Genomic DNA, 14,130 nt, shown 5'->3' with positions numbered 1-14,130 from the left:
TGATGGACCTTTATTTTATTCATTTATATGTGGTGCTGAGAACTGAACTCAGTGCCTCACGCATGTGAAGCAAGAGCTCTACCACTGAGCCACAACCCCAGCCCCCTAGATTTTTTTTAAAGGTCCCAGATGATTACATGTACAGCTAAAGTGAGAATAACTGTCACAAAGGAAACATATATGTGTACTTACAGATATACCCAACTTTAAAACGACTGGTTGAACCTGATCCAACAGATTTTTAAGAAAGTGAATTCTGCCTTTTTATTGGTTTTTCTGTAGTATCAGAAGGATTTTTTTAGTTTCTTTAAATCTTTCTAAGAGTTAAATACATATAATTCTTTTCTCTATAGCTGTTCACCATATCCTATAATACGACATTTCAGAAATTCAAAGACATTTAAATTTCCTGTTAACATTCTGTTTTTTATAAGTTGTAAAAAAAAAAAAGTTTGAAAGTGGAGTTGAACAAGTACTTAATCATAGTTTTATATCCTGTCAATGCAAAGTGTCTAAGGGAACAGTCAGTGCAGTCTAAGAAAACCAACCAGCCCTACTTACAGGTTTCAATAAGATAAAGGACTGAGCCAGCAAATTGCTTAGGAAGTGGTCGTGAGCCAATCGGATGCTTTCAAAGTCTCGGGTAGAATTGATTTGATGAAGCAGCTGTGAGAACTGAGACTCCAGCACGTCTACCTGATAGACAGTTGCACAATTTTTAGCACCTTGCATATTCTAAGTGCCCTACTGCATTCTGTCCTGTGCTTGACAGGAAGGAACAAATTCATTTTCCCCACTCATCTTTCCTCTAACCAAGCCATGTTCAGGCTGACCAAAGACACCCTGATATTGCCCAGCCTTTTGGGAAGTTAGTTACCTGTGTAATTCTTAACCATCCTCAGTGTCTTGGACCACTCTCAACTGCCCCAACACATGCCCTCCACTGACTGACTTGATTTAGTCCTAGAGAATTCCAGAAGTTCTAGCAAATCTTAGGACAAGTAAACAATTAATAATGCTTCACTGATAAAGATCCTAATTCCTTACTCCCCTTTATCTGTATATTTCCATTTTTCTCTGAATGCCCTCAAGGCTCATGTCTAGTGATAAAAGCCCTGAATTTTTTCAACCTCAGCATTTTCCCAAACAGAATTGTAGACCTTCCTCAGTATCTTGAGACAACCTTCTAGATTTCTGTTCACACCCCTTCCTTCTACTCATCCCTAGGAACACACCTGGAGATAGTATTGAAGATTATCCACCAAGAAGGCCATGTGATTTCTCAGGCGCCACTTGACTGCATCAGTCTGGTTGGATTTGAGGTGTTTGCGCTGCATTTGTAGGGCCCAGCAGTGCTGCAGTTCAGCTTGGACTCGCCGCACACTCAGTAAATACTTAAAAACAACATTGTACCTAGGACAGAAATATCAGGCTATTCAAGACACAAACCCCCATGTCCCTCCACACAACAGACATGGACTCTGCTACCCATATCTCCCCAAAAGGCAGGTAGGAAATGGCTAGAGATGTGAACAAAGACACTGTGGCTTCTTTATACAATGAAATATAGAGCAGTTAAAATGACAAATATCAGCTATACAGCTTTATAACAACAAAATGACCCTTAGCAATATGATTTTGAATGTAACAGGTAAACTGCAAAAGATCACATACAGCCTTTTAAGTAATTCTTAAAAACAAATGAAAGCCAAAAAACCCCCAAAAAACAAAAAACAAAAAAAAAAACAAATTGAGGAAATATAGTTTGATGTTACAAAATTGTACAAAAAGGGAAAGAAAACATGGAGTTTATATTAATAGTCACCATGGATTGGGAGATGCAAGGGGACAGAACTGGGAAGGACCATATAAGTTAGTTGAACATTATCATCAGTGTTCTAGTTTTTGTGCTGGGAAGTGATTTTTGACAATGTGTGAGTGGGAAGGCAGGCAAGCAGGCAGGAGGGTCTTGCAGGTAAGGATAAGAAGAATGTATTAGCAGACCCCTGCCTCTAACAAGCTGAGGGGCTAAATGCTTAATGCTGAGACCCTGTCTGAGAAGACACAAGAGAAGAACAGCTAGTTTTTGGTAGAATTAGAGGCATGTACTTGTTCACAGGCAGGTATGCAGAATATAATCCAATTCCACTCAGTTTAAAAATCTTTTGATATACTTCAAATGGAAGAAACACACTGAAATAGTATTCTCTGGATACTAACTTGAACAAACCTAACAGTGTAGACACTTTTTAGGTAACAGGAAATGTCACTGTAGACTGGATTAGGTTATAAGAGATTACTGTTAGTTTTCCTGGGTATGATACTGGCACCATAACTATGTTGAAAACATGCCTTTTTGAACTGCACAGGAGCCAAGTAAAATGGCATATCTGGGTTACAGCACAACACAGGGAAGGGAGAGTTGAAGCAAGCAGCATAATGCTGGTGAAGTTGGATAATGAGGATGTTTTTCAGAGTTTGTTATAATCTATACTTTTGTTTATATTTAGAAATTTTCATAAAAAGCTAAAAAAAACAAAACTTCCACACTAGATTTCTTAAAAATGCATTCTGTCATGTACAACTAATTAGAAAAAATAAAATTTAAAAATTAAAAAATAGAGGTAATAACATATCAAGTGAGGAGGGAAGTGGACTGCTGGTCTGTGGGATGCTGTGAGCTGTAGAGATCTGGAGGCTCTCTGGACAAGGTTTTGCAGCTTGCTGGGCTCTGAACCTGCTGTAGAATCTTCTCCCTGAACCAGCCTCATCCTTTCTAGCTTATGCCAAGGCTACCATTGCCTAAGCGATGCCTATCCTAAAACAAGTAGACAGGGGCTGTAAAGAACTGGGAGGATGGAAAAAAGTGGTGTTAAGAAGAGATGGACAGCATATCAACGCCTTTTGTGAGTGCAGATTGCTCACTGTTAGGCATCTATCATCCGCCATTTGCCTGCCTCTCGCTGTCCATCGCCTGCCTTACTCCTATCCATCACCCAACACACAAGGTTCACCTCCCGATCGTCCAACAACAGTCAGTAAACTGATTGCCAACCGCCAGTGGAGCACCAGCTGTCTGCTGTTGCCTGGAACTTCTCTGTCACAGTACATACAGGTTTGACTACACGTGGCTGCCACCATTTTGAGACAACAGCCAGGCCCTGTAGGACCCCTGGCCTGACTGACTGAGCCCATCTCCAGGATCCCTCAGCCCAATCAATCACTCCCTGCCTCTGGGGCCCTCACATCGACTGACTGCTCCCTGCCGCCAGGACCCCCAGACCAACTGACTGTGCCCTATCACCGGGTCCCCAGACTGACTGCACCGGGCCTCCAGGATCCCACAACCACACCAAAAACACTGGACCTCCAGGACCCCTGCCTGACCAAACACATCCCGCCTCCAGGACCTCCAGCTGACCATGTCCACACCCTGAGCTGCAGCTCCCCATTTGCCAACACATTTTGAAGCCAGAGTGGCCATCTTGGATAATCCTGGAAGCAGTAGCTCCAATCTTTAGGTGGGGCAAAACCCATCCTGAGATGCCTGCTGGAGGCTTGAAGCTCATTGTCAGGTACCTCTCATGCATCAGGCTACTGAATTCTGGGAGGTTTCATTACTATATGACTGTTATACTGTAGATTATCTTTTTTCTCCTTATTGAAAAAATTTAAGTTTTTATTTCTTTACTTTTCTTGCTTTCTTTTCCTTTTGTTTACCTGTTCCCTCAGAGTCTCTTTCTCCCTTTTTTGCATGCTAACATCCAATTTCTTTTGATTACACTATCACCCTTTCTATTATCTAGAACTTCTGTATATTCTTTTCTTATCCCATTAACAGCCACATTCTACATCCCTCTGCATTCTCTTTGTCCTCCATTAGAAACTGCAGACCTTATTGCAAATCTGTTTGTTTTACTGAAGATAATATTTGAACTCATTCTGTTTATTATGACAATTTTGTTGTTGTCCTCATAGGGGCTATTTGGTCTAGGGTTGCATAGTGTCTGAATTGGGCACTGCTAATATTGATCTCCCCTTAAAGAAAGGGTTTTGGAAACCTATAGGGCCACTATAAGCCTATAGGGGGAAATCTGCAATACCCCAGATCTGCACTGCTAGAGGGGAAGATACATGAGCAACATGAAAAAACAAGGGAAAATGATCCAAACAAATATAGATTCTATATTAATAGAATCCAATGACAGTATGTTAGAAGAAATGTCAGAAAAGGACTTCAGATTATACATGATTAAGATGATTCACGAAGCAAAGGATGAGATAAGAGAGCAAATGCAGGCAATGAATGATAATACCAATACACTGAAAGAGCACCTGCAGGAAGCAAAAGATCATTTCAACAAAGAGATAGAGATTCTCAAAAAAACCAAACAGAAATCCTTGAAATAAAGGAAACAATAAACCAAATAAAAAACTCAATGGAAAGCATCACCAAAAGACTAGACCACTTGGAAGACAGAACCTCAGACACATGAAGACAAAATATTTACTCTTGAAAATAAAGTTGCTCAAACAGAGAAGATGGTAAGAAATCATGAACAGTATCTCCAAGAACTATGGGACATCATGAAAAGACCAAATTTAAGAATTATTGGGATTGAGGAAGGCACAGAGATACAAACCAAAGGAATGAACAACCTATTTCAATGAAATAATATCAGAAAATTTCCCAAACCTGAAGAATGAAATGGAAAATCAAATACAAGAGGCTTACAGAACACCAAATGCACAAAATCACAACAGATCCACACCAAGGCACATTATAATGAAAATGCCTAACATTCAAAATAAAGATAGGATTTTGAGATTTTGAAGGCTGCAAGAGAAAATCATCAGATTACATATAGGGGGAGACCAATACGGATAGCAGCCGACTTCTCATCCCAGACTCTAAAAGCTAGAAGGGCCTGGAACAACATATTTCAAGCTCTGAAAGAACATGGTTGCCAACCAAGAATCCTATACCCAGCAAAACTAACCTTCAGATTTGAAGATGAAATAAAATCCTTCCATGATAAACAAAAGTTAAAAGAATTTACAAATAGAAAGCTTGCACTACAGAATGTTCTCAACAAAATATTCCATGAGGAGGAAATGAAAAACAACAATGGAGGTCAGCAAAGGGAGGAACTACCTTAGAGAAAAACCACTCAAAGGAGAAACCAAGCCAACTTAAAAACCAAAAATAAGCCAAATGACTGGGAATACAAATCATATCTCAATAATAACCCTGAATGTTAATGGCCTAAACTCATCAATCAAAAGACACAGACTGGAAGAATGGATTAAAAAGAAAGAACCAACAATATGCTGCCTGCAAGAAACCCATCTCATAGAAAAAGACATCCACAGACTGAAGGTGAAAGGATGGGAAAAAACCTACCACGCACATGGACTCAGTAAAAAGCGGGAGTTTCCATCCTTATATCAGATAAAGTGGACTTCAAGCCAAAGTTAGTCAGAAGGGATAAAGAAGGACATTTCATACTGCTTAAGGGAACCATAAATCAGGAAGACATAACGATAGTAAATATTTATGCCCCAAACAATGGTGCATCCCTGTACATCAAACAAATCCTTCTCAATTTCAGGAATCACATAGACCACAACACAATAATTCTGGGTGACTTTAACACACCGCTGTCACCACTAGATAGATCTTCCAAACAAAATCCAACCAAAGAAACCATAGAACTCAATAACACAATCAATAACCTAGACTTAATAGACATATATAGAATATTCCATCCATCAACGAGCGGATACACTTTCTTCTCAGCAGCACATGGAACCTTCTCAAAAATAGACCATATGTTATGCCACAAAGCAGCCCTTAGGAAATGCAAAAAAATGGAGATACTGCCTTGTGTTCTATCAGATCATAATGGACTGAGAGTAGAAATCAATGACAAAATAAAAAACAGAAATTACTCCAACACCTGGAGACTAAATAATATGCTATTAAATGAAACATGGATAACAGAAAACATCAGGGAGGAGATAAAAAAATTCTTAGAGGTCAATGAGAATGACATACAACATATGAAAATCTCTGGGACACTATGAATGCGGTACTAAGAGGAAAATTCATTGCATAAAGCGCATTCCAGAAAAGAATGAAAAGTCAACAACTAAATGACCTAACATTACAGCTCAAAGCCCTAGACAAAAAAGAACAGAATAACAGCAAAAGTAGTAGAAGACAGGAAATAATTAAAATCAGAGCTGAAATCAATGAAATTGAAACAAAAGAAACTATTCAAAAAATTGACAAAACAAAAAGTTGGTTCCTTGAGAAAGTAAACAAAATAGACAAACCCTTAGCCACACTAACAAAGAGAAGGAGAGAAGACTCAAATTACTAAAATTCGTGATGCAAAAGGAAATATCACAACAGACACCACTGAGATACGTAACATAATGAGAAGCTACTTTGAAAATCTGTATTCCAACAAAATAGAATCTACTGAAGACATTGACAAATTTCTAAAGACATATGCTCCTCCCAAACTGAACCAGGAGGACATACACAATTTAAACAGATCGATATCAAGCAATGAAATAGAAGAAGCCATTAAAAACCTACCATCCAAGAAAAGCCCAGGATCAGATGGATTCTCAGCCGAGTTCTACAAGACCTTCAAAGAAGATCTCATTCCAATACTTCTCAAAGTATTCCAGGAAATAGAAAAAGAGGGTACCCTACCAAACTCATTCTATGAAGCTAATATCACCCTCATACCCAAACAGGTAAAAACACATCAAGGAAAGAAAATTTTACACCAATATCCTTGATGAATATAGATGCAAAGATTCTTAACAAAATATTGGCAAACCGTATCCAAAAACATATTAAGAAAATTGTGCTCCACGATCAAATGGGGTTCATCCCTGGAATACAAGGATGGTTTAACATCCGTAAATCAATAAACGTAATCTATCATGTCAATAGACTTAAGGATAAGAATCATAGGATTATTTCAATTGACACAGAAAAAGCATTTGACAAAATACAACACCCCTACATGCTCAAAACACTAGAAAAAATAGGGATAGTAGGAATATACCTGAATATTGTAAAGGCTATTTATGCTAAGCCGGTGGCCATCATTCTTAATGGAGAAAAACTGAAACCATTCCCTTAAAACCATTCTCTTTCACCACTTCTATTCAACATTGTCCTTGAAACTTTAGCCAGAGCAATTAGGCAGACTAAAGAAATTAAAGGGATACGAATAGGAAAAGAGGAACTTAAGCTGTCACTTTTTGCGGATGACATGATTCTATATTTAGGGGATCCAAAAAACTCCTCCAGAAAATTTCTAGACCTCATCAATGAATTCAGCAAAATAGCAAGCTATAAAATCAACACGCATAAATCTACAGCATTTTTATATGCAAGCGACGCAACAGCTGAAAGGGAAATAAGGAAAACAACTCCATTTGCAATAGCCTCAAAAAAAAAAAAAAAAAAATACTTGGGCATCAATCTAACCAAAGAGGTAAAAGATCTCTACAATGAAAAGTACAAAACACTGAAGAAAGAAATTGAGGAAGACCTTAGAAGATGGAAAGATCTCTCATGTTCTTGGATAGGCAGAATTAATATTGTCAAAATGGTCATACTACCAAAAGTGCTATACAGATTCAATGCAATTCCAATTAAAATCCCAATGATGTACCTTACAGAAATAGAACAAGTAATCATGAAATTCACCTGGAAGAATAAGAAACCCAGAATAGCTAAAGCAATCCTTAGCAGAAAGAATGAAGCAGGGGGTATCGCAATACCAGAACTTCAACTATACTACAAAGCAACAGTAACAAAAACAGCTTGGTATTGGTACCAAAATAGACAGGTAGATCAATGGTACAGAATAGAGGACACGGACACAAACCCAAATAAATACAATTTTCTCATACTAGACAAAGGGGCCAAAAATATGCAATGGAAAAAAGATAGCCTCTTCAACAAATGGTGCTGGGAAAACTGGAAATCCATATGCAACAGAATGAAACTAAACCCCTACCCCTCACCCTGCACAAAAATCAACTCACAATGGATCAATGACCTTGAAATCAGACCAGAGACCTTGCATCTTATAGAAGAAAAAGTAGGTCCAAATCTTCAATTTGTTGGCTTAGGATCAGACTTCCTTAACAGGACTCCCATATCACAAGAAATAAAAGCAAGAATCAACAATTGGGATAGATTCAAACTAAATAGTTTTCTCTCAGCAAAGGAAACTATCAGCAATGCGAAGAGAGAGCCTACGGAGTGGGAGAATATCTTTGCCACTCATACTTGAGATACAGCACTAATTTCCAGAATATATAAAGAACTCAAAAAACTCTACACCAAGAATACAAATAACCCAATCAACAAATGGGCTAAGGATATGAACAGACGTTTCACAGAAGAAGATCTACAAGCAATCAACAAACATGAAAAAATATTCACCATCTTTAGTAATAAGAGAAATGCAAATCAAAACTACCCTAAGATTCCATCTCACCCCAATTAGAATGGCAATTATCAAGAATACAAGCAACAACAGGTGTTGGAGAGGATGTGGGGAGAAAGGTACACTCATATATTGCTGGTGGGCTGCAAATTAGTGCAGCCACTCTGGAAAGCAGTGTGGAGATTCCTTAGAAAACTTGGAATGGAACCACCATTTGATCCAGCTATCCCACTCCTTGGCCTATACCCAAAGGACTTAAAATCACCTTACTACAGAGATACAGCCACATCAATGTTCATAGCTGCTCAATTCACAATAGCCAGACTCTGGAACCAACCTAGATGTCCTTCAATTGATGAATGGATAAAGAAACTGTGGTATATATACACAATGGAATATTACTCAGCTATAAATAATAATAAAATTGTGGCATTTGCAGGCAAATGGATGAAATTGGAGAATATCACGCAAAGTGAGTTAAGCCAATCTCAAAAATCCAAAGGGCGAATGATCTCACTGATAAGCAGATGATGACACATAATGGGGGGTGGGAGGGGGGCAAGAATGGAGGAAGGAGGGACTGTATAGAGGGAAAAGAGGGGTGGGAGGGGAGGGGGGAAGGAAAAAGTAACAATGAATCAAACATCATTACCCTACGTAAATGTATGATTACACAAATGGTATGCTGTTACTCCATGTACAAACAGAAACAACATGTATCCCATGTGTTTACAATAAAAATAAATTTAAAAAAAGAATGTTACTTCTATTTACATTATTGATTTTACTAGCACAGATATTTTTATATCTAAGTTGTATTTTATTATTTTATTAAATGTTTGAGAGAATTATAGGTTTACATGTAGTTATAAGAAATTATATGAAGAAATGTACAAAACTATGTATCACACTAGGATATTGTTTCTGGTACAGACAATATAGAACATTTCCATCTCTAAGTGCTCTTCTTTTTGTATGAATATAGTTGCGTCTGCTACTCTCTTGCCAAAAATTCTTCCTTAACTCCTGGTGCCAATAATTTGTACTCCATTCCTATAACTGAGTCATTTAAAGAATATCACGTTAATGGAATTATATAGTATGTAATGTATTATATTGGGATTAGCATTTTGCAGGTGGCTGAATTCTCCGAAATTTATACAGGTTGTTGTGCAGGGCAATAATATTCATGGTATGAATATTTCGCAGTTTATTCATCCATTGAAAGACGTCTGGATCATCTTCAGTTTGGGCTATGATAAAAAAATCACTGTAAACATTCATATACAGGTTTTTGTGTGAGCATGTGTCTTCATGTCTCCAAGGAATATGATGAAGAATGCACTCTTTGACTTGCTTGGTTACTGCATATTTACATTTAAAGAAATTTCTGTATTCCTGAATATATTTGTCATTCCCATCAGCAATGTATAAGTGATTAGGTTGCTCCTCATCCTTGATAGCATTCAGTGTTATAACTATTTTATTGTAGTTGTTCTGATGGGTATGTCATTATATCTTTAGCCTTGACTTCTGATGATTTCCATCGTATATTATGTTCTAAAAGTTTGTAGTTCTAAATTTTGCATTTCAGTTTGTAGACCATTTTCAGTTAATTTTTAAATACACATATTGAGGATTTTGTAAAAAAAAAAAAAAAAAAAAGAAGAGATGGACCATTTGTTTGTCAGTTTCCCTTTTCTCTATTCCTCTACCCTCATGGTCATTTCTTTCCTCCTTTCCCTACAGCTCTGGTTCCTTTCTGGTTTGGGGATATCAGATCCTGATCAGGCCAGGCAACAGCACTGTGCAGGCTCTCATGATATAGAACAAGGCTGGCCTTATAAAGTCTCATACCACTTGGTGCAGCTCCTTTATTCCATCCCCCTAGGCTGGGTGTCACTGGAGGTGATCTCCCCAGTGGCTAAAATCCATTGGAAAAATTTGGGCTTTCTCAAATATAGCAACAAAAATATTACAAAAGTTAGGGTCAGGTCTGATGGAATCACTAAGGTCCAGATTCTCAAAGTGGTATCTCATTCTTCTGAGGTCACAAACTGGCAGCCTATAAACTGCTTGTTATTTAGCAAATTTTTTAAAAAAATTATAGTGGTTATAAATATCTATATCCCCTCCCATTTATTCCAGTGTCCCCATTCCCTACTGTGTCATATCTGTAGCCTCACTTATTAATGTGATCTATCTTGACCTTGAAGACATGGGTTTGCAATTTCTGATTTACAGACTGTTAAAAAAATAAAAACCCCAAAACTAGGTGGGTGGTTGCCTTGGTTCCATCAATTCTATACCTGCTAATTTCTTTCCTGGGAAATAAGGTGGGTAAAATTTACCTGTGAGAAACCCCAAAATACTCACTTTTCCAGGACAGCTGGGGTGAAGAGAATGTGTAAAGGCCACTGTACTTTGTAGGAAAGACCAAGGGCTGCCCAGCCAGATGCAGGGGCTTCCCGGGGGGAAGTTTCCCGAGAAGGCCCTTCTCTTGCCTGAGTAGCATCTGTTAATTAAGGATCAGGAGAAGAAATGAAAAAATGACAACTTGGTTAATCTAGAGTCAGATTCAACAAGGTGAATAATATTCATGGAATGAGTGTGCACTGATGTCTGTAGTGTGAGAGCACAGGGGACACAAGGACTAAGGGCAAGGAAATTGCTATGTGAGGTTCTCCTGAGGGGTTTTTTGGATTCTTCTTTCAGCATTGAAGTCTGGAGGCTGGAAATAAATACATAGGGACCATTCCAGCAGCAGGACAAAAAACAAAACAAAACAAAACAAAAAAACCAACCAACGAACCTAAAAGCATGTGGCCTGGGTATCTCAATGGACTTCTAGATTTCCCTTTTCTCCTGTAAAAAACTGGGGTACTGGGCTAGATGGTTTCTAAGGTCCAAAATTATATTGTTTCTGTGGAGGGAGATAGAAGCAGAGATGGGAAAATGGACAGTGACCAGGAGGAACAGAAAGGAAGCAGGAAAGAATGGCAAACCTTTGTGTTCCTTTCCATGGTACTCAATTGTCAAGTGCAACAGAGGAAGAAGGTTGTCATCATCCAGCAACACCTTGTGTGCTGACTGTTGAAAGGCCACATTCACATCTGCAAGTAAGAACACATGGGTTGACAAAAAGCTAACAGCAGGATGCAGCAGACATCTGTTCCTTTGCCTGACCAGCATTCATTTCTTCTTTCCTTCTTGTTGGTGACAGCATCCTCACAGTATCATCCCTGCCCAGCAGAGTTCATGTGGTTCCAATGAGCTTGGAAATACCTGATTCTAGGGTGGGCAGGCAAACCAGGCATGACCAGATGGAATGTAAAACTCCTCTACCCAGCTATAGTTTGTTTAGGGATATGAACATAACCCAATTCAGGTCAATCCAGAGGCTCTACTGAGACCCTTAAGGAGTGCAGCTCTGGTAAGATAAACAGGGACTTAGTAGAATGTAAAAACTTGGCCAGAGCCTACCATTCAGAACAGGCCTGTCCAAGAAAAGGCAGAGGTGAAGATGGAAAGAGACCAAGTATTAAAGGTGTCACATGAGCCATTGGATGAAATTTTCTAAAGCCACCATACTTCCAAGCTTTGCAGTTATATCGATAAGAATCAATAATTCTTTCTTTTTCCCTTTTCTCTTACACGAGTTTGAATTGGGTTTTCTGATATTTGCAACCAAAAATGTACTATGTAAGTAAAGTGGACATCTCTTGTTTTATTGAGCTAGAAAAACAACCAACCTGTATTATTTTTCTCCCTTTATTTTTTTTTTTTTTGGGGGGGGACTCTGATTCTTACTGAATTGTCTTCATGTAGTCTGCATGGGAAAAGTCATTAATTGATCTAGGGGTGGATGCTGCTGAACATGTGTCTAACCTCTTCAATTAATTCAGGGACAGGCATTTGATTTGGATTGAGGTAATCAAAATCCTTTCCCTGAAATTCTTTAACTTGCTATTGAGAGACCAGGTTTGGTTCCTTTAGTAGAGGACACTGGGAAACATGTACTTGAGGGTCCTAGAAACTCAGGGTGCATAAGAGACAAAAAAAAGAGAATGGTGAGAGAGAATTCTGATAGTATCCAAGTCCCTAATTTCAGATGTTGTAAGACCCGGTTTTACCACTGTCCCCCTGAAGTTTTAGATATAACAGCAAATAAATTCCCCTTTTCTAACTAGGTGAGCTCAGGTTAAAATTTCCACTATTCAAAACCTAAAGAGTTTTACACTAAGTTGCAGTTAAGTCCCAATATGCCACATAAGATAGATATGCTATATATATAATATGATGAGATGAAATACCTGGTTTGAAGGCCTGTACCAACTTCTCCAGGTAGGGTCACAGGGCCAAGGTGCTGTTCCTAATGACCTCAGGGTGAAGCCTACCTGAAAGTACCTTCCATCTTTGAAAGCACTGCTCTGTAACTCACCAGGCTGCTTGTATGTGGAGCAGGCCTAAAAGCATCAGCAGCAGCCAAGAAATACCCTGCAACTTCAGTAAGCTGGTATTCTCAGGGCCACAGGGCAATTACCATGCTCGGTTACTGCAGTGGGTGGTGTTTTTAACATGTGTTGAGCTGTGTCAATGAAGGCCTGAAACAGTTCTCCTCGTCCCAGAAGGTAAAAGTCTTTAATAATCTGAGGAAAGAATGTCAATTTATAATTCAGTAAAGCAGGGTCAGTAGGTCCTCATTATCCTGAGGAAATTACACAATATAATTTCCAATCTTATCAGTCTGAAGGACACAGGTGTTTGCATTTTGAAGAAGTATTCAGAACAGTTCCTCTAGGATGATGGTTTGTATTTCATTTCATTTATGCAATGGCAACATACTACATCAGAAGAAAGTAAACTCCCAAATCTTTGTGCTACAGTAGATGTGTAGCACAAGGTATTGGTTGCTCACTTGAGAAAGAGCAAATGAGTCCACTGTGCAAGTCTGGGTATAGGCAATCAGTGCTCTCAGGAGAGGTCAGAGAATGTAAGCCACTGCCCACTAGCATCACATTGAGAATGAAAAGACTTGCTGTTATTACCTTCAGCTGACCCAGCAAATCTGACTCCTCCACCATCAGCTTCCAGAGATGCTATGGAAAGAACCAACAAAACAGGGACAAATGTTCATTACAGTGAAAATTCCTGTAAGAAATGGTTCCATACAAGTTCAGCAATGTATTGAGAAATGAATATATACATGACCAAATTCAATTGATCCAAGGAATAAATGGATAGTTTAATAGTTTAAAAAAAAAGTTATGAAGATGGAAATGTTTTGAAATGTGTGGTAACAATTGTGCAACACTGTTGAATGTAGTAAAAACCACTGACTTAAAAATGGCTAAAATGTTGTGCCTGTAATCCCAGCAGTTTGAGAGGCTGTGGCAGGAGAATCATGAGTTCAAGGACAGCTTAGGCAATTTAGTGAGACCTCATCTCAAATTGAAAACTAAAAGGGGCTGGGGACCTAGCTTAGTGACTAATAGAGCACCTCTGGGTTCAATTCCCAGTACTGGTGTGGGGAGATTAAAATATTGAATATTGCGATATGAATCCTGTCAGAAAAATAAAATTTAAAACTGAATGTAATTTACTAAATTAAGGCTTAAATAAGCAAAGAAACCCATATGATTAC

At 38.5% G+C, this 14,130-nt stretch overlaps 1 protein-coding gene across 1 annotated transcript in view; it reads right to left on the bottom strand.

Moving 5' to 3' along the window:
* TUBGCP4 (tubulin gamma complex component 4) overlaps positions 1-14,130 on the bottom strand; it is a 45,854-nt gene that overhangs the window by 3,639 nt on the left and 28,085 nt on the right. Inside the window, exons 10-15 of the mRNA XM_079127778.1 lie at positions 13,535-13,585; positions 13,030-13,135; positions 11,492-11,599; positions 10,863-11,001; positions 1,236-1,413; positions 562-696 (exon numbers count right to left, since the gene is read on the bottom strand). Coding sequence (XP_078983904.1) covers positions 562-696; positions 1,236-1,413; positions 10,863-11,001; positions 11,492-11,599; positions 13,030-13,135; positions 13,535-13,585 — 717 coding nt within the window. The remainder of the gene's footprint in view (positions 1-561; positions 697-1,235; positions 1,414-10,862; positions 11,002-11,491; positions 11,600-13,029; positions 13,136-13,534; positions 13,586-14,130) is intronic.

Source organism: Sciurus vulgaris, assembly GCF_902686455.1.
Source record: "Sciurus vulgaris genome assembly, chromosome: 2".
NCBI lineage: Eukaryota > Metazoa > Chordata > Mammalia > Rodentia > Sciuridae > Sciurus > Sciurus vulgaris.
Note: the sequence above shows the minus strand (reverse complement) of the source record. Positions and strands in the feature narration are given on the sequence as shown.